Source organism: Ambystoma mexicanum, chromosome 5q (assembly GCF_040938575.1).
Source record: "Ambystoma mexicanum isolate Mex_15411 chromosome 5q, UKY_AmexF1_1, whole genome shotgun sequence".
Taxonomy (NCBI): domain Eukaryota; kingdom Metazoa; phylum Chordata; class Amphibia; order Caudata; family Ambystomatidae; genus Ambystoma; species Ambystoma mexicanum.
The window spans coordinates 351384716-351405990 of NC_090933.1; the positions used below are offsets into that span (position 1 = coordinate 351384716).

The following is a 21275-nucleotide window of genomic DNA, read 5'->3' on the forward strand; positions in this document are numbered from 1 at the left end:
TGACCACATTCATGATGTTCACATATAGCGCAGCCTCGCTATTCCATGTAGCAAGAGACTATGTGAGGGACTACTCAAAACTGAGCACTATGTTGAGCCCTGTCCGGAAGCTTATGAATCCATCGCCGCTCTTTGAGTTCCAAACTGTTACCAGGTTTGGCAACAGACCCACAGTGTCTAGGGCCCATCAGATTAGATCATCTGCGGAGTGCTATATAATATGCGACTAGTGGGGCATCTAGATTTCTGCACCGTATTTTGGATCTGTGCTCCACGATTCTTTTATGCACGTGTCTCTTGATGTGGCCCACATATCTTTTGCCACAGACCATGTGCCAGTTCTCCTGAAAGTCACATTCAGGTGAATTGAAGATAACCCTGTCCTGGCGACTTAATCTAATGGCCCTCAAATACACAGACATAATAGAACATTTCGTACAGGACACAGAGGAATTCTGGGAGGACAATCTAACAGACAACGTCAATACCTTTAGATGTTGGGATGCTTACAAAAACTTCCTAAGAGAGCAATGCATTTCACGGTGGGTGCATCAGTTGAAATCCTGGACCGCACAAGCAAGACTAACCACAGACTACGTCAGCTGGGTGCATACACAAGTAATCACGTAACCCCACTGTCCACACTCAAATAGTCAGACTTCGTTCTGAACTATCACACATTACCACATTACGCACCCAGAGGGCATTCTCCAGATGGGCCCCACACTCTCTTCATGGAGGTGGACAGACCACTGCGGATGATGGTGCTAGCATTGAAGGGTAGAATCAATTTGCAGTAATCAGGGTGACCTATTGGTTGGAGACAGGACCGTTAACCATAGGTTTGCAGAATACTATAGAGGGCTGTATGCATTTCCCCCTCCCAACCCACTGCAGGGACATAGAACAAATACATACTTTTTACAATCGGTGCAGCTTCCAGTTGTACAGTCGACCCACTTAGACATACTAAATGTCCCAATCTCTGATGAGGAAGTGATTCAGGCCAAAACAGGACTAGTCGCTGGAAAAGCGGCAGGCCCTTGCGGCTTTCCAATAGACCTTTACAAACTAATCACTGGCTCCAAGGAAGGGGAAAATGTTACGGGAAACTGCGAAAGCAGGACACCTCCCGGCCTCCATGTTTACAGCAATCATTGTGGCGTTCCACAAAAAGGGGCGCGATCCAGCGGAATGCAGTACTTAATCGCCCAATTTCATTAATAAACTAGCAAAAAAGCACTAGTACTCCATACGGATTCTGTAGACAGACATAACACTCATCAACTGTTGAAAATCAAAGATTGTGTAGGTCGCTGTTCAGAGTCGCTTATCACTTGACGTGCTTTGCACTCAGAAGTAAACTGCACTGAGAATGGGCATGTGTACCTGGCTGACATAGCCTGGAGCAAACATGAAGGGGAGGCAAGAGTTGGCATGCTGTAGCATACTGGGACCATCTGTGCGCTCTCCCCACCTGTCGCCTCACCCTGGCGCTGTGCGGTGCATTGCAAATCTCAGAAACAGTGCATCCTAGGGCCTTGAAATACCTTGGAGTTTTGTTCCTGGTGTTGAGATGCTTAAAACGGTCCTTCTACGACCACATTGTTTCGCCGATTTCAGGCAACCGTCTCATAAAATACATTGATTACATAAACATGAGTGATACGAGTGGCTTCATTAATCAATAAAGTGATCATCATTGTTAAGAAAGAAAAGAGGCTGAGAATGCCATCTACTATATGTGGACAACTATGTTGTTGTATGATCTCCCGTTGAGGCTAGTTTCGGTAGTCAGTTCAGGACAAATTATTTCAACACTGAAAAACAATGTTCTAATATAAATGTTTGATATTACATAGGTCATCTCTACTAAGAAGTCCTAATTAATTATTGTATTTCTTTTAAACAAACACTTTATCAATAGTTGTTTTTACCTCGCCTTATTTTTTTATGACGAGAGGACTCTTTTTTTGGACCAAATATGTCCCCTTTTTTTTTTTTTTTAACGTCAGTTTTTAGGTCCGCAGGTGCCTAAAAAGAGGTGAAGGTAAGTGCGGTAGTTGTATCTTCTAACTCATTACTTAGAGTATGCTTGTATTAACAGTCCGAAAAGGAACATAATTACCTTTTTCTTTTTTCAATCAAGAGAAAGTCTTGTACGGTTTCTTTTTTCTTAAGAATGGTTGGGTGCAATCTGAAAGGTCTTCCAATGGTAGCAGACAGATTTCGGATTTAAAGTACTGCGTTTGTTTTTCTGCAAAGTGAATGAGTATTACATTTAAAGAGGTTTATCCCGCTCAGCGCTGTCAGGCAGTGTCTGGTATACCTGCAGAGTTTCTATCATAGTGGCTTACCTCCCGTCTGTAATGCATGTATTATTCTCTGTTACCATATCAGATGCAGCTCCTATGTGGTGCCGAACGCTGCGCCCTCTCTGCGCTGCGCATCCTGGAACCCAGTCTTTTGAGTATTACTGCAGTCATGTGATCAACGTTGTGCATAGGTAACGTCACATACGGAAAATCAATGATTGCCCTCGATGTGTGTAGTGCGTGTGCTTCAATGAGCTAAATAACATGGCGACGGTGTGCGGCCACTTTGGACATTCACTCCCAAACCGCAATGAAAGTCTATGTTTCTGCGAGCTCAGTTAGCAGGCAGACATGATTTCTGCAGCGGTTGCAATATTTTAGCATCAAGTAGAGGAGTTCACTGTGTAGGATAGTTTGCTTATTGTTCACTCAAGGAAGAGCCGAGAGGGGAGTCAGAGATGTGCAGGTGTATTGATAAGGGGTGCTGGGAACGAGAGAGCGGGAGACGAGCTGGCTGGTTGTCCTTTGGCCGGGTGCAGTCTGCAACCTATGAGGGGCAGGGATTTGTCCCCCTTAAGAGGAGAAGGTCCCAATGAGGTGACAGAATTGGAACCCCAGGTGTTGAAGTGTAGCTAAGGGGGAGGACGCTCCACTCCAGACCCCGTTAGTTGATGCGGGATCTCTCTGCCTACCTGCCTTGGAACTGGGTAGTGTTGATGTGGCCGAGATGAAGCTTTGTCCTAACGGCGATGCATAATTGTCATTTTCGTCCTGTTCATGTATTCATATGTATTTATCTGCATTTATTTTACAGTTATATGTATGCTTATCAAGTGTGAATAAAAGGGCCTGTAAAGAGCCAATCATTTTCTAAATAATGGTCGAAGTGTGTATTATTGCCTTCCTGAGTCCAATAACTTTTAGTCTGTGTAATAGGATGAGCAATTCTGAAGCAAAACAATGTGTCAAATGTGTATCACTTGCTTGAACTGCGTCAATTGTTTTAATACTAAAGCAGCATGTCATGCCTGTGCCACTGGCGCACACATTGGCAACCATCATGGACTATTTGGCACTCATTTATCTTCATAATACTCTTTGAACAACGCCTATTCACACTGGTCCTTAATTTCCATTTTCACAACTTTGGTACTTTATTTAATTCAGCTACCTACTGTAACGCTCACCTGATTCCCGCAGAGGCGCCGGTCTTGACTGGGTGAATGCCGTATCTTCAAAGGTGATGTGTAACACACGGTTGGCTCTTTGGGCTGGACCTCTGTGCACTGTATGTCTGACTTGAAGAGTAAGATGTCTGCAGATAGAAAATATGGGATTAATGAACTGGGGTTATTGGGTGCCTCTCTCCTCTTCCCTTTCTCTTCTCCTGTAGAACCCCAAAGGTTAACGCCCTCACCTTAGGTAAGTGAACGCCAAGCTCTCCATCTGCCTCGGGGCAGGGTGCCGTAACCAGTTTCTTCACTGGATAAGGGTGCAGGCCTCTTGACCTCAGAGGACTGCTGTCCGTCGTTAACTGCACGAACGGTAAGTTCTGGGCACTTCAAATGTCTTAAAAGTCTTTTGTAATGATATCTCTTGTTTTGCAGGGTTCCGGCGATGGCGGATGGCGGGCTGATGAGAGTTGAGGATCGAACCCGCGTGAGGAATAGAAGCGCCTGGAAGCACGTAAGTAAGCGCTTGTAGCCTGCTTCACGATGCGCACTAACTGTCCCTTTTATCTTGCAGGTACAAGTTCGGAGCTTTAGAGAAGCTGAAGGGTGCTGGAATACCCACTGGATTCGGCGTGGGAAGGAGTAATGGCACGTGAGTAATAAAGTTGCCCAATGTCTTTAAACGCATCTTCTTTTGTCTTTCAGATGCGGGATGCAGCGCCGAAGGCCTCCGGAGCGTGCAAAGGGCTGGTAAGCTTTTGTCTTTCAGATGCCGGAATGCAGTGCGAAGAACTCCGGAGCATGCGAAGAGTAGGTAGGCCTTTGTCTTTCAGATGCCGGAATGCAGCGCGAGGCGTTGGTGACAGCCGATGGACCAGGTAAGAGATGCGCTGCCACTGAAGACCGTAGTGCTAACCTGTTCTTTCTTTGTCTTTACAGGTGCTGCTGAAGACTGGATACCAGGATGGTAAGCCTTTGTTCCCTTAGGCCCAGGATCAGAAGCAGAAGACACGATGAGCGTTCTGCTGCGGAGAATGCAGAATAACACAAAGCAAGATTCATCCATCAGGTGTGGTTTAAATAGCCTCCTGTAGTGCTTAGGTGTCTCCTTCCACAGCCACGCCTAGGTAAGAAAAGAGTTCCTGCTTTCCAGAAGAGTTCCAGCGTTCTGAACCTAGGGAGTGGCTCCTGCCCCACCCAACAGGAAAAGTAGTCCCAAACAGAAGAGGATCAGGGGTTCAACTGGCAGGTAAGTAAGCAGCATGGTCTGCTGCAGGTAAATCCACCCAAGCATTATGAGCCCGGCGCTTCCAGCGCTGGGACTGGGCATCTTTATGAGCCTGGTGCCACTGGCGCCAGGACAGGGTCCAAAAGGTCCCAATTGGGACTGGCTGGCACTCGGAACCGGGGTTATGGGTCTGCTTCAAGGGAGACGGGCAAGTCCTGATCTTTTGGAAGCAGAGATCATGACACCTACATGTACCATAATGCACCTTGCTACAGTTATCAATTCTTGGCTATTCCCATTCATCAGTATTGGAACCACAATCCCCAGAATCCCTAGCGATCAGTGCTGCTTCCACCTTCTGAGGACCAGAGAGGGAGGAGGCAGATTACCTTCAGGTGTGCGGCTCCAGGTGCTGCCAATTAGCCTGCCTGAAGGAGCTCAGTCTCTTGCATTAAGAGTTCTCCCAGCACCTTTTTGTCTTGAGCCACGAATTGTATGCTATTCCTGGTGCCGTATTATCCTGCTTCTGATCCAGTTACCAAAGGGATTGTGCCCCTTAAGACCCCAAGGGCAATGTTAAAGTATAAGTAGGTCATGTTGATTATCGATCTACGCATGTTAAGGACTCCTTCAGATATTTTCCTTTTTGAAACAAGAATAAAGGACGTGCAAGATCTGAATTGTCCAGCAGTGAAATGTGCCCGATTTTGAGAATTAACTCTTGAATGCCATTACTGAATGTATTAAACGTGGTTACACATACTAGCTGGTCATCATTCCTAGTTTTAAAAGAACTGTTGTAGGAGTGGATCTGTCCTGGAATCTAGCTATCTTTTTGATTGCCTGAGTAATTTCTTCGGGTAACCTCTCTTCGCCAGTCTAGCAGAGAGGATGTCAGATTGTACCTGTAAATCACTTCTAGCTGTACACATTCATCTTGCCCTCAGGAATAATCCACATGGGATGCTTTAAAAGGCTTGGGGGTAAAGACCTGTTGTATTGTGGTCAGTGGCTTGTCTGTAAAGGCCAATTCCTAGAAAACCATCCAAATCTTTTGATGGCAAAATCTAAAGATGCTATTTCTTTATTGTTAATCACTGAAGGGAAGCTCCAGTTGGGATTAGGGTCATGCATCCATTCCAAATATTCGTTGATATATCCTCTTTTTAGTGTCACACATTAATTAGGTGTCAACTTGAAAAACATTGGAGCTGGTAAGAAAGGATTCCGCTGTGAAAGAACATATATCTCTTCAAATTTAGCTAGATACAAATTGGCAAAATTAAGGGCAAAAGCTGCCCCCATTGCAGTTCCCTTAAATTGCATGTAGAAATATCTCTTAAACCTGAAGCAATTTTTATTTAATGCAATGTCTAACATTGCGAGGATGAATTCAATAGGAATGGAATGAGGTGTTTCTCTTTCCTCTAAAGAAATCCTGCATTCCGCATAAAGCTTCTCCCTGTGGGATATGATATTTGAATAAAGTGACTATGTCCATAAACACTAATAGTTCTGGACACACCTTCAACTTGGTGGATGACATCCGTTGAGTCTGCCAAGTATGCAACTGTATTTTATGCTATGGGTTTCAAAAAGAAGTCAATACATTTTCCTGATGGTTCTAAAATCGACCTGCATAGTGAAACGATCCCTAGGCGATTCTGAATGTCCTTGTGGATTTTTGGTAATATGTAACAGTAAGGGGTTCTTAATTGTGTGGGATTTAAGAATTACAATTCTTTCTTGCTTAGCAAACCCATCTCTACACCTTGCTGTGTAACCTGGGCTATTTTCTCACAAATAACACTGCTAGGATCCCCATTGAATCTGTGATAGTGTTGATTGTTTAGATGTTTTAGTGCCTTCGTATCTTATTTATCGACATCTAAGATCCCAGCACCCCCACATCTCCACTGTACACATGTAGCCCACGGAAAGTCAACAGAAACTAGCAGGCTTGTTCAAAGAGTTTGTTTTGGGATGAATTTGAAAGTGTTGTGACAGTGACATGGTCTCTGGGGAGCAACCAGCAACTCTAAGGAACTTGATTGAAATGGGGAGGGAGGTGATGGTGTCCGCGGAACAGCCGGAAGTTGCAGCCTGCATTCCCACATCATGACAAACCAAAGAGTCATAAAAATGTCAATAAAGGGGATGTCCCCAGACACAGCCAGATAATCTAGTTGAGCACCATCTTTTTAAACTGAAGAAAACCTCCTCTAAGCCCTACTGCTAAGGTGTATTACCTAGTCTAAAAATCCAAATGTGTGCTCCTCGGGATGTCCAACAACTAAACATGGTCCTTTATCAAACCTACACTAACCTAAAATCTTCCCTACCACTACAGAAAGAATCCAAAAAAAAAACTGTGTGGCTGGTTCTCTGACCCCCATCAAATAGGTCACAAGAATCTTTTCCAGATCTAGGTCAGGCGGTTCCAGTATTCAAACAAAAAGCCTCTCTCAATGTCCTCTTAGAAAAACTGTCTCTTTATCAGCTAGTCCAGCAGTGTCTGGTTTATGCCCTCCTCTGGGATGTATATGGCATAACATGTTCCTCTGATTTCAATTGCTCAATGTACACAAAACACAGCTTTCCCAGGAGTCGAAATTCAGATTTCATGAGCAGGAGCTAAAATTAACTCCTGAGTATCGGCCATCACCTAGTAGGCAGGAGCTACCCCTAGGGAATCAGGAGCCATCTAACTTACGTGAAATGCAAACTTTAACCTTTTGTCCATTGTTTACAATTCATTATACTTTAAATGTCTTCTAGATGTCTTTAATGGTTCTGTGTACACCTTCCTCAGTACAGAACGTTAATGCCACATGTTTGTATGGCACCAGTTTGCCTCAAGAGCCAAACGTAGCTCCTGGTATCTATTGGTTGCAAGCTAACCAGGCTCTCCTGGGCTAGAAGCAGGAGCTAAATAGCTCATAGCTCCCAGCAATTTCGAATCCTGTTTACTCTTCTTCCTGGTCAGATAGCCATACTTCCTACCTCGGGTAGGCTACAGGCGTGCTTAGTAAAACATGAACAGCTTAAAAAGAACACTGCCTAGAGCCCATATACACAGTCAAATGGGGAACAGGAAGTTCAAATATTTCTAGCCAACAGTATAACAAATGCATCACAAGTTAAACATAAAAATTGAAAAGTGCAACATTGATTTAAATCTCAATCTAAGAACGAATCAAATTTTATAAAAACACATGAGGCTGGAAAATATTCAGACTAGATACACAGATAGTCTCTTTAACGTAAGAATTATCAGCAAACAGGAGTTGAATACACATTATAATAAAGAGTATTTGTAGTAGTAATATTCAAAACATCTTGAATTAGGGTCAGAATAAAACAATCCTATGCTTTTCGGGACGAGTTCGATCTTCAGGGATAATGCCCTCATCCTCATCTTAAAATAATAATGTGAACAAAAAAAATTAAAAACACATTCAAGTTCAGCCATTAACTTAAAGTATGGACAATGTCAAATTGCAATTACTAGGAAGCAATATTTTGAATCCCAACATGAATCAAGTAGGCAGTCAAACAATTAACTACACCAGCATTGAGTATCTTGTAGGAAACACATTAGGGGCCATTTGCCTAAACAGGGTAGAGATTCGGAAATCAGTAACCTGAAAAACATGAAGCCACAAAAGCCTGAGTGAGACCAGCCAACTAGTTAAACCCAAAGCAATGACCAAATTGGTCCCATGATGTACCTGACGTAAGTTGTAGTGCGGACAAGAACCTGTTTGAGCTTCATGTATTAAATGAACTAAAACCAAACAAGTAGAAATTATAACAGATAAGATCATCTTCTTAAGCCGGCAAGCATCTTACTGAACGTAGAGGCTCTTCCATGACTGCCAGGCAAGTCAACCTGGACCATGTCTCGCAGCCGCCACAAGCGGTCATACCGGGTGGTCTGCTCTAAAGGTAGAGCCAGGTATCCATACGCATGGTACACGGAACAGGACGTGACAGTTGTGTGGAACTGATGGCGTCAAAAGGGGAGTCACGCACAAGAGCTGCAAGTTTAACAATGTTATTTTAACTCTGCAAGGAGTTGGAAAACTCCTATCTTGCCCTATAACTAAGATGGCAGTGTTCTCAACCATCCAATAATAAAGAAAATACAATCCGAGTCCATCTTTAGTCAAAATAAAATGGCCTATGCTAATAAACCTAATGCCTGCTCTAATGCAAATACAAAAGGTGTAAGGAAAGTGTACATGAAAAGAAAAGGATAGTGTTCTCAACAAAAGAATCAGGATGGCAAGGGCTTTGTAGTTTTAAAGAAACCCTTCCCCACCTTGGAACAGGGTTTCAGGGAGCACCGTTCTCCCCAGTGAGGCACACTTTGGCTTACTGGGGCGAGTCTCTGAATGCTCAAGCTTCTCTCTCAAACAATGTCACTTTGGTCTTTTCAAAAATAAGGTTGCAAATGCATTCTCAGAATCAACTTCTTAGTCTTAAAGCAAAAACCAATAATAGTCACAATCTTCCAGAGGAAGGACTCAGGGATATCCTTCCCAAGCTTGCTTGATCGAAGACTCTCGAGGCGGCATCAATGGTGCATAGGTTTGGCTTCCTGCTATGCCGGACCACTTAGACAATGACCATATAATGTTGCACTCTTATTGCTTTCTGGTAGTTGTAGTTCATTCACACTCTTTGTATTTCATAGTTCATAAGTTTCACTTTTAACTAGACTCTATAAGCCAAGTAGGTTCCCCTCAGTCGGGCACAAATCTCTCTGGCTTTTCCTTTTCCCAATACTTTCCAGGTTCCTCTCAGTCTGACTCAGGCCTTGGTATTTTTCTCTTCGCACTTTCACTTCAACCTCCCTCAGTCGGGGTCAGGCCTTCTCTCTGCTCCTTCCCAACTCTGTCGTTCACCCGGGAGGTATGCTGCTCCCTAACTCAGTCGTTCACCTGCGAGGGGGGATGGGTGCCTCTGTTGTCCTTAATCCCCAACTCTGTCATTCACCCAGGAGGCAGGACACCACATTCCCCTAATGTTCAAATTACTTTCACAAATCTCCTGTGTCAGTCCCCTGCCTGGAGAGTACTGTTGTCTCTACTAATGTCAAAGACTTTCGAGTGTGTGAAGATTTGACATATACCTCTGCATGACCCCTTTGACACCTTTGAAATAAGCCGGTCAGATAGCACAGCTAGAGCACTCGCTTTGACATCCGTGCAGAGCATGCCAACGCAGGTTCGAATCCCGGCAAGGCCAACCTCAGCCTTTCATCCTTCCGAGGTCGATAAATGAGCACCACACACCGTGGGAAATAAGCAGCGATCAGATTCCTGAGGTTCGTAGCGCTATATAAAAGCTAATAAAACAAAAAAAAACAACAGTTCACAATGTGGGGTCTCTATGGCCCGCCTGGGTCAATCGCCTCACTTTAAGGCCACCCCAGTGCTTTGCTGCACAATGTTAAAATTTTAAGTGCCTCTCTCACCCCCACATGACCGGCTCCCACATCACTCACCGGTTGTGCGTTTCTCAAAGCTCCAGCTATTCTCAGCAGCGCCTCTCGGCTTCCTCGAAGGCTGGCGCCGATTCTGCCATTTGCCTCCAGGACCTTGCTCCAGATTAGGGAGGGAAGCAGGCTGCTCCTTGTCTCCAGCCTCGCTCAAAGTTTACCCAAAAAGTCTCTGGATTTCAAGTCCCACAATGCAATGTTCAAATGTTGCTCCCACTTCACCAGCTCCCCTAAAACAGCATTCCTGGCGGGTTTGGGAGCTGCAGGTATTCAAGTGGGATGTTTTCTGAGGTCGGGGTCTCACCACCTGCCCTTCAAAGGCCTGGGTTTTCCTTTCTCACCCAGGGGAGGAGCTCTAGTTTGGGCACTGGCAGGTCTCTCCAGCTGCATTTCTCCTCTCCAGGCTTCTGTGCTTCCTACAGCCTCCCCCAGCTCGCTCAAAGTTTGCCTGTGTGCTCTGCCTTTTATCCAAGGTGGGGAAGTTAACAGGTTTCAGGTGGGGATGATTGGAATGGGAGGCTTGACCTTGCCTGGCCTCATTATCGGGACAAAATGGAGACTACACATAGCAATCAATGGTGCATTGGTTCTTATGGGTAGTCTTCATAGCTCCCTTTTGCCTTTTCTTCGTCCCAGTGGTTTTGGGAAAGCGCAGTGGGGAGGAATTATGGGAGATGTAGTGTTCCCTAGTGATTATGGGTAAATTGGATGAAATGCTGTCAGAAAAGGGGGAATAATCCTGTTGCTGTAGAACATGGGGTGATACAAGTGATTTCCAGTTCCTGCTTCTCCTAGGTCTCCCTGTTTTCTTGGTACCTGTTGGAATTGGGGAGGGGGCAACAGTAAAGGATTCATAACAGTCCATGAGGGTGGAGGAAATGTCGGTTATGGAGGTGTTGAAAAGAGGGGGATACTGTGTCTCACCTTCGGGCTCCTCCCCTTCCTTCCCGAGGATTCTCCACCCAGGTAATCCTCCCTAGCTTGTCCACCACCAGGGTCTGGATCCAACAGCGATGGCTGTCCCCTGACCACCCGAGAAGAGGATCCCCAGGTAAAAAGTAGGGAAGAACCCTTAGGTTTTTCACACAGTTAGGAACAAATTAGGCACCATCTTGGAATGTATATGTTAATGAACGTGGAGCCCAGAGTTAGACAAACTATTACGTGCAGTACTCACCCATAACAAAAAGGAAATTAAACAAAAAAGGAATAAACCAAAATAAAATAGCCACCACGGAAAACTAAAAACATAATAAAGTGCCAGAGACAGCTAACAATGTAAATCATGTCATGGAAGGTAATTCAAACCAAAATAAAAATCAAGAAAGGTAAACTAAGTTGCAAGATCCCTAGAAATCGTATCAAAGGGAGGTCAAGATCCCTAGAAATCGTATCAAAGGGAGGTCAAAACCATAGAAAGAATAAGAACAGTAGATACCATAACCCACCAAAACAGTCTTATTAAGCTAGTGTCCAGATCCGTTTTTGCAGATCAGCCAATAAACAGAGAATAAAGTCCTGTTGATTTCAAACAAAACAGTTCAAGTCTAGGTCCATGTTCATTCCTTTGGGATGTAGTGAAGAAGGCGTCTCAATCCAATAGACCTCACGCTGATGCAAAAGTTTCACCAAGCTGCCTCCCCTTCGTGAACGGTCGGCTTGCTCCAAAATGACAAACTGTAGTTGTGCCTCTAAATGTCGTTTCTCTTTGAAGAGTGCTGCTACTGGGGCATCCCAGATTCTGATTGCGGATCTGCGATTCATGCTGTCCATAGTTGCTTTCCTTTACGTGTTGTTAGGCCCACGTAAAAAAGGCCACTAGGTGAATCACATGTGACATTAACTTAATTTTCTTGCCCATGCACGGGTGATTAATTGTAGCCCCCTTAATGACATTATTGCAATGCTGACACGCATAACAGGGAAACGTCCCAAACTCAGAAAGATTTTGCAGCTGGATCACATTCTGCAGGGACTAAGGTGTTCCTGCGGGATGATTTGCGTAGCCCAATTTTGGATGTTGCTTTGGTTGCGATTTCGCTCACCACCTTCTGTAGTCTTCCGATTCTCTACTTGGCGTGGGCTTTGGGCCAGCTCAGCCCTGGTTTTGTTGCAGTTTCTTTCACCCCCTCCTGGGCTCTTCAGGTTCTCAGCCTGGCTTGGAGTACAGCGTGACCTCACCGCCCTCCAAAACGCTGCGTACCTTTTTTTCTAACATTTGAGATCCGCTACGGAGGCGGTTTCACTGGCGAGCGGACACGCGGACCCGTCCTGGCTGTGGATTGCATGGTTGGCTTCTTTGCTCCAGCTCTTCGCTTCAGAGTAAGAGCGCGCTGGTATGTTTCGAGTGGCTTAATGGTGCTTCCTCTTTCAGTGGCCCCGGTCTCGTCAGGGCTTCCACCTTCATTGAAGCAGCAGCATTCCGTGCCCTGCCTCGGGTTTCCACCCACCACAGCAACTGCATGGCTGTCTGGTTTGGCTCCCCCTGCAAGGGAGAGGCTCTGCGCTGCGGCGAAATCCAGCGTTTCTCGCTCTGCGCCCAATGATCTCTCGTGCTCTTGCCCGACAGTTATATTTTGGACCCTAGCTGGAATGGAGGAGGAGATTCCATTGGTCCAGAGTTTCACAAAGAGGCAGTAACACATCCAGGTCAGAAACAAAGCCAGCCACCTTAGGGGGCCATGTACCGGATAACCCTGATCAGTTCCATAAATGTTTGGGACTGTAATAAGGTGAGGTGAAAGGGAATCCTTACTTGGGTATCCCTTATTCCCATGACCCCAGAAAGGGGTGGGGGTTGGGGAGAGTTCACCCACAGCAGGATCCTGCTCGTCCTGTCCCCTAGGGATTGAAGTGCATAGCGGGATCACCTCCCTAGTCCCAAAAGGGATGGCTCTCCCTTCAGGAGAAGGGAAAAACTCTCCGGATTCATCACACAACCCTCCGGCTCCTGCATGCTATTGCAGCCTTGCAACAGCTCGCTACCCTGCACTGTTAGTGGTCCCGTTACAGAAAAGAGACCCCTTGGTGCCCCACCGCACCTCACCAAGGACAAAACACTATCCTCCCACCAGAGTTCAAACTAGGCGGTAACTAAAGGGTACAACATTCCTCTACTTTTAGGAAAAGTCACCAGTCATCCCTTATTATTTGGCGGTCTGAGCACCGTTCCTGGACAGTAGGCAAAGGGCACTTGCTTATTGATGCCACCTTACCAGGGATTTGAACATGCGCCCTTCTGAGTCTGCTCTTGTCTTGCCACGCTGAGCTATATCACAGATGCCAGCTTGCTTTTGTTTATTCCAGTAACATGCTTGGTACGTAAAACCCATTCCTAAGCTCCCACATAGTCCTGGACCTGCAGTATTCAGCGTTTATTTTATACATTTAATCACGATAAATGTGAAATTTCTGCAGGCACAGCTATACAGCTGTGTGTGCAAAATTAATGAGTGGGTGGGGTGGCTTTAGTCTTTGTTACGTCCCTTAAAATGTGTGAATGGTGGGTGATTAGAAAGGGGAGGATTTCTGCTGCCACTTGGGAGACGAGACCACTGCCACCCACCCAGGTAATTGAAGGCCGCTCTGGCCAACAACCATAACCCCAAGCCCACCCCCTTCCACTGTGTCCCCAACCCCTCCTTTTTATTTATTTTTAAACTAAGACCCCCTCCCCCTCGACCCTTCCCCAGCCAGAACTGCCCAGGCCCGGAATGGTACTGCTGTGGGGACAGGGGGGGGCACGTGACCCAAACAGCAACACCTAGACCACCTGGACAAGCAGGCAAGGGAAGCCACTGGCTTCCTGCCACCGCTTGGTAAGTGGAGGCCGTTCTGGCCAACAACCATAACCCCAAGCCCACCCCCATTCCACAACGACCCCAGTCCCTCCATTTTAATTTAAAAAATGAAGTCCCAAACCCACTCCTGTGACCCTCCCGCAGCCCGCCCTCCCAAAGGCCCCAAATGGTGCTGCTGCGGGTCACATGACCCAAACAGCACTCTTGCAAGACCCTCCCAGGGCAGTGGATAAGGGAGACTCATGTTGGCCTGTTCACCACCCCCCACCCCTCTGCAACGAGAGTACCATGGACAAAAGGTAAGAGAGGTCACAACATGCTCACAAAAGCTTCAATTCATCATTTGCTCACCACGTGGAATGGAAATCTATGGTTTGAATCCTGCTGTTGTGAAGTGTTGCCACCTGAAATCTTGCAATTTCAAATCGCCTAAATTCTGCTATTGAGGGGTTGCCCCACATTTGATTATTGCTACTGTGAGGTCTCACCACATTTGAATCTTGCTTCTCTGGGGTTTCAGCACATTTACTTTAGATAACAGCTGCAATAGAATTGCCACCTGCTGCTTTTTAATTTAGCCATGCCAGAATTGTACTGATTTGGCATCCACTCCTTTTGAACTTAGCCATACTAGAATATGTGCTGACTTGGTTTCCTGTTGCTTTGAATTTAGCCACATTAAAATCGTACTAAGTTAGTTAACGCTGCTTTTGAATTTCGACATACTAGAACCACACTGATTTGGCATCCGCTCCTTTTAAATTTAGCCACACTCCTATTGTACTGAGCTAGCTTCGCTGCTTTTGAACTTAGCCACACTAGAACTGCACTGCTCCATCTGTTTAGATTAAGTTTAGACGTGCCACTCTGCAAACCATACACCAGGACCAAAGAAAACCCAGGACAATACAGAATGAAGAACCGACAAACTACAACACCCAGAGATCACCTGAAACCAACTTACTATCCCCTTTCTCTTCTCCGCACCCCCACACCAAAAGCTTGCAAACCGCACACCCCTCTCGAATCATACTGAAAATCGAATACCTGCAAACAACACAGACACTGGATGTCACCCAGTATAAATCAACATAACAGTGCCGAGGAGCTGTGAGCCAGAAGCAGATGTAGAACATGCAGGAGTATGATGTGGGCTGCATCACCTCCCACCCAGGGTTCCAGAATGTGCTTCTGGATCCATTTGTGCTGGAGACAGTCTACTACAGCTACAGGCAGGAAAAAATACAGATGGGGCAAGGTGACCATGGGTGAGCTAAGGTAAGGAACCTGGGAGGTGGCAAGAGTCGTAATTGCAAATAAGTTAACACCCCCCAAACGTGCAGTTATTTATTATTTTACAAATGTTTATATTCTGCGAAACAGACACGAAGGTAATGAAGCACAAAACATGGGTTTAATCAGAATTCATAGAGAAACAGAAAGCAGAAAATGGTTTTAGGGAGGGAACAATAGCGTTTTTAACTTTTGCTAAGCGTTGTTAGAAGTTTAGACTAGTTTCCAAAAAGTTCATTCTTAGTGGTGTTCTGCTGCCAGGTGAGACCAGTGATTTGGGTTCCTAACGCACCAGACTCAACCATTCATCTTTTCCACACTGAATGACTAGAAAAGATTGAGTCTGATGTGTGCTATTTAAGTAGAAATAGCGGTTATTCCCTCCCTGCATGACGGAGGAGACCATATCACTTCCGTCAAAAGGTATCTGTGCATTTGAGCCACATCCGGAGAAAGATGCTGGCACGTTGGCTTGCATTTATTTTCAAATCATCCTACTGGAATGGCCTATAGGAAAATTGGGAGATGACAGGACCATCCGATGCCTCTTATTCAGCAGACCCAGGTTTAGCCACAGAAAGAAATACATATTAGTGCACGAGGGTGGGAGCCCTCACATCTCACTCGTGATTTTTGGAGAGTTCCACCCTTTTGCAAAAACAGGAAGCTTGTCAAAGAGCCCATTGCTCCGGCCAAACAATTCAAACAAAATGTCCCGAGGATCTAGAAATGATTGGCAATTTGTATGTATTTGTCCAATTCTTGCATTTAGATAAATTTTATTTTTGAATACCAGCTTGTTATGTTTTGTTGATAAAACCCCTCTGAGATTTGAGACCTTTAAGCTGCCTTGTATTGATGTAAAAGACATGTCTTTTCACATATGCATGTTTTTATTGTAAAGAGGCTACCAGAATATTTGCCCAAACAAACAAATATAATAACCAGGTAAAAAGCATTTCCATGTGTTGCCGTTTTTGGATTTTTTTCTATATCTTTTTATTGAACAGTAAGAGTCAGTACAGATCTTTTATTGACTGGGTGGTCACACAACGGTAACATCGGATTTAAAAAATATATATATCAGTGATCAGCAACCAAATCACAATTGCATTAAATGTTGCTTGGTCCCATAAACAATGGCCTACAGCAGAGGTCTGCAACTTTTGGCTATCAAGATGTTTTTGACTACAAGAACCATCAGCCCTAGCCAACATGGTCAATGGTGAAAGACCATGGGAGTAATAGTCCAGAACAGCTGGAGACCTGCAGGTTGCAGATTCCTGGCCCACATGAAGAAACCTCGCCTAGTATTTATATCATAGCAAGCCATTACCCATTATTGTATTTTTGTATTATTTTTGCGGTCCTCTGCGCGTTTTCCCACTCCCTCTCAGCCCACTTCCTGGTCCCTCGGCCTCCCAGCTCACCCACCAACCCTTGATTGGGCCGCAAAGCCATTTTAAGATGACCTCCCAGGGCAGCCCTGCCAGCCACCGGCGAAGGGCCACAAGGCAAAGGGCAGCTCCTGTCTAAGCAGCTCCACTCCATGTTTGCCTGTGTACGCCTGCAGTCAACCAACAACAACCGATAAGGTACATTTGGTGTACTCAAGTAAAACCCCTCCACTCTTATTACCCAATTTCATATAGCCACATGCATTTAGCCCTGAGTAAGGTAGCCTTATCTTGCATTTAGCCCATTTGTGTAAGGTAGCCATATTCAGCATGTAGCAATTGCAAGGACTAGCCACGCATCAGACGTAGATAGAATTGTGAAGATTAGCAATGAGACATCACATTTAGATTTGTGAACATTAGCCATTTATCACACCTAGATAGATTGTGAAATTCACCATGTGTATCACTAGAAAGAATTGTGAAGATTAGTCATGCGTCACATGTAGATAGAATTGTGTAGACTAGCCACATAGAAGAACCTAGAGAGTAGCAAATGTACTAAGCACCCTTCTCCCACCAAAACACCACCCAAGTACTATACACGCCCACTGGGCTAGCTAACTTATATACAAAAACACATCCAACTTAAGTAACACGCATACAACAAACAACCCCAGACACTGGACCTTACGCATACAGATACAACAAGCCAGTGCACACAACCTTAAATACTAGCCAATGGACCTTACAAATACAGATACAACACACAACCCGGCACACAACCTTAAATACTAGCCAATCGACACATTCACATATAAAACAATCCAGGCTTTGTGCCTCACCCGTACAGATACAACCAGCCAGTGCACTGCACACAATCAACCACCTGAAAGCCAATACACACAGACGCCAGTTCTCAAGACCTATCCCAACCTGGTCCTCTTTCTTGCAGAGCCACGTGAGCGCCTGGAGACTACAGCTGGGTCGTAGCGACGCACTGTATGAGACTGCAGCTGGGTGGTAGCTGTGCACGGTATAAATGAACATAACATAAATCTGCATCCTGTGGACGGCGATAAAGGGATGGTGCACGTTTAGCATTTTCTTTCATTGTGTTTCTTTCCGTCTTGATGGCACAGTTCTATAACACTATGGGGGTGGAGGCCAGAAGTGGAGGAAAGGCAGGACCCAGGTATGTGACGTCTATTGGGTCCGGGAAGAATGAGGTGGTGGGGCCGGGAGAGGTATTGGGAAACGTAGCTCCACTACATTTTTTTGTTTTACTTGGACCGTTGCCTCCACCCCTGAAAGTGAATGATTGATGCTGGCCACAATCGCTGCAACTTAAGCAGTCCATATATACAGTTATACTACGGCCCTCTTTCCGGCCTAACTTCGCCATTTACCAGAATCAGAGAGTAGTCTCGTAGTTGCGGTGGGTGCAGGCCATCGCACGGCACAAACATTCTGATTTTTCTCTGGGCAGCTTTAGAATTCACTGAAAGGACCTTTTCAGCGACAGCACAGGCACCTCACCGACAGACTTCCGGTATAAGAGCATGTAGTCTGAGCTTATTAGAAAAGGGACTACACAAGTACGTGAAGCGCGGCCACATTGGAATGTTGAATTGATGGGATCCCGCATATGGATTTATGCATGAATGTGATGTACGCTCCCAAAGAGTTTTGCGTCTGTGGCATCAGCAACTGCGCTGTTATTGGAGGAGATCACACACTGACAAATGGGAATAGTTGGGGGTGTTGGCTTTACTGATCAGTCAGTTTTCTTTGCAGGCCGTTTCCGCTGTCTCGGCTAACGGTATTAAAAGCATATTACCTTTCAGTCCCTTTTTTATGTCTACTCCAGTGCGCTGACTGAACAGGGGTCCTTTGGCAGAGTCAATTTACAGTGACGTCACGTGCACTGCTGCCTAAAATGTAGTGCCGACGCCTAGTATACCGTTTATTATTATTATTGTGTGTTTTATATTAAAGTTTATGGTGGGTCCCGTGGGTGGCGTGTGTGAAGTGGTGGGGCCAGATAATGCCAGAGGCTGCTTTGTTTGGGCAGGCGAACTAGGGGCAGTCTCGCGCTGCTCTTTCCGCCACTGTTTGAAAGCAGTTATACGACAGAAGGGTCAGCACTCAACAACAGCAATAGATGTTGAGTTACTTGAGTAGGTCAGGAGTGTAAACAGCAGGCGTTGTGATAGAATGGCGTTGCATCCGGAGAAAGCATCGGAGCTTCGACAGATCATACATAGCCAGCTGCACAAGGCTAGTCATGCTCGAGATTAAGTGGTGGTGGGGTAGGGTGATCGCTTTGATTACTTTAACACATCAATGCTTTGCAAGCAGATCTCCCAAGTTTGACTACTCATGACGTTCATATTTACAGTGTGCATATGCGTGGCATTGTCATGCCTTGTTTGTCACTTCCAGAGGCAGATCAGAAAACTGGTAGTGCAAAGATTCTCTCCTCTGTCACGTTGGTATTTTATGAAGTTATGTTTTCTCTTTGTAGTATGGTACTTGTAGCCTTTTATTATGCCATAAGCCGGGTTATAAGTAACGGGAGGCAAAGAACAAGAAAGATCGGGTTAGTATGCATGCCGTGGACAACTTTCGATCTGTAAAGGTCGCATATCCTGCGAAGGTTTCCTTTGCTCAGTTTTAGTTTAGCTCTGATTTCTTTGGTATCGTGGAAGACTGCTTAAGTTTCATGGTAATGATTTCTCCCTTTCACAGGCCTTCATCCTGGTTTGTGTTGTTGCTACATGCGTATTTAAATGGGAATTAATGTATGCAATAATCGTTTGCAATTCTTCCTTGGGTTTGATCCTGTAGCCTCCCATAAGGGTTCTACTTTCTGGTACGCTCAAGAACCTATATCTCAAATATATAACTGGACCAATTCAATTGGTTTTTAAAAGTGCCTTTGTCCTACTTAAGTTGAAATGTTTTTCTCAGGTCTATATGTAACTTCTTCTGCAACCGTTTCTATTCCTTATATTTATTAGCGAAATTACAAAATAGTGATTGTCAGTTTATTGTATAATATCAACTGCTCAAATGTATCTTGTTACACTGGTGGTATGTTACGGGCGTATTGTAGATATTTAACTTCTGTGGTGTTCATGGCCTCTTGATGCGTCATTGTCCATTGGTACAATACACATTGTACTCAAATAATTGACATGATAGAAATGTTTTTTTTCATTTTAAATTTTTTGTTTTTGTTTGGACGTGCACTTTAATATTTGCAAGCCAAAGCATGTCTGTTTTGTAATCATGAAACTAGTGTGAAACATCTGCTTGTTATGAAGTGGGCACCGTCCTCTACTTTTGGAACATTGACAGTGATGTGATGTAAAGTTTTGAACTAATCGTAACCACTGCCAAGTATTCTGGGAAGGCTCTATGCCATATTGGTGTGTAAAAAACCATGGCATGGAGTCTATGCCATAGTTTATTATGCACCAATATGCTCTTTTATTTAATAACAACCACTGTTCCATCCCCATTTGCATAGTCTAACTTAATGACCAGTTCATCTCTCTTTTGTCTGCATCTACCAACTGTATTAGTCATCATCTAGGTACCTCTCAAGTCCAAAGGCACATAAATCCTGGTATCCACATTTAGGCATTCCTGTGTTCTCTGGCCATCCAGCTTTACTCTGCAACGCTGTGAATGGCCATGTTCTTCCACAGCATCCCAGCAGCACAAATGTACGCAAAATGTTCAGAAAAGTTTGAGGGATGCTGCTCTGCCTTTTCTGAACTCGCCTTCCTTGTATGTAGGCATGCCAGCTGCTAGGGACTGGACTGATCGCCTGCTACCTGATGTGCCTACCAGAGATTGGATGAGTAGGGATCCTGCTGGCTAGCTTCCCCTGTTGTCCCCCGCTCCTGAAACATGTTAATTTACTAGTGGGTGTCCCATTGCATGAATCAAATCTATAGGACTACATGTTAAGGATTTCAATTGGGCGGCACACCTTGGTCATAGCCTAGTATATAGCACACAATTGGAATGCTTTCTCTTCATATTCTATGAATTCAATTTGAGATGGCACACAACCCGTCTCACACCCCATTTTTCAAATACCCTGGGTCACAATGGATCAGGAAGCAGGCCGGTTGGTGTGAATGCAATATTTATTTTTTAAAATTCTATGGAAATCGTACACATTTTAATACTGGGCAGCAATCACCAATGGGGTGATAATTACAATGGAAACTGAAACAATACACTTGGTTAACCTTCTACAAGAACATATACAAAGTACAAATAAATAGGAGCACCTGAGTTAAGACTTCCCCCTGCAATGCTCTTCCCAAACCCCTGGGAATCGAATTTGGAGTGGACAGAAAGAAGCAGAAGGGAGTCGGGGATATTGTGCAGCAAACAGAATCAAAATCTGACCTTCCCTTATAAAATAAGAGGATTTTAAAGCCCTTTGCAATGGCACAAAAAGGCACTCGGAAATTGACACTTAATGTGCGGTTAAATCTATGATTTCTCACGATAGCAGGAATGGATAAACACTAGTAATCGC

The 21275-nt window shown here is 44.9% G+C and overlaps 2 protein-coding genes across 3 annotated transcripts in view; one reads left to right on the top strand and one right to left on the bottom strand.

Annotated features, from left to right (window-relative positions):
- The window catches only part of PSMG2 (proteasome assembly chaperone 2), a 299366-nt gene extending 281089 nt beyond the window's left edge, over positions 1–18277 (bottom strand). Inside the window, exon 1 of the mRNA XM_069620829.1 lies at positions 18121–18277. Within this exon, the coding sequence (XP_069476930.1) occupies positions 18121–18180 (60 nt within the window). The 5' untranslated portion in view covers positions 18181–18277. The remainder of the gene's footprint in view (positions 1–18120) is intronic.
- A 527-nt stretch (positions 18278–18804) lies between these two features.
- Positions 18805–21275, top strand: part of CEP76 (centrosomal protein 76) — a 616847-nt gene continuing 614376 nt past the window's right edge. Inside the window, exon 1 of one of the 2 annotated variants that reach the window (XM_069620830.1) lies at positions 18805–18991. In XM_069620830.1, the coding sequence (XP_069476931.1) occupies positions 18929–18991 (63 nt within the window). In that variant the 5' untranslated portion in view covers positions 18805–18928. Of the gene's footprint in view, positions 19024–21275 lie in introns of both variants that reach the window. The other variant, XM_069620831.1, reaches the window with a different exon arrangement.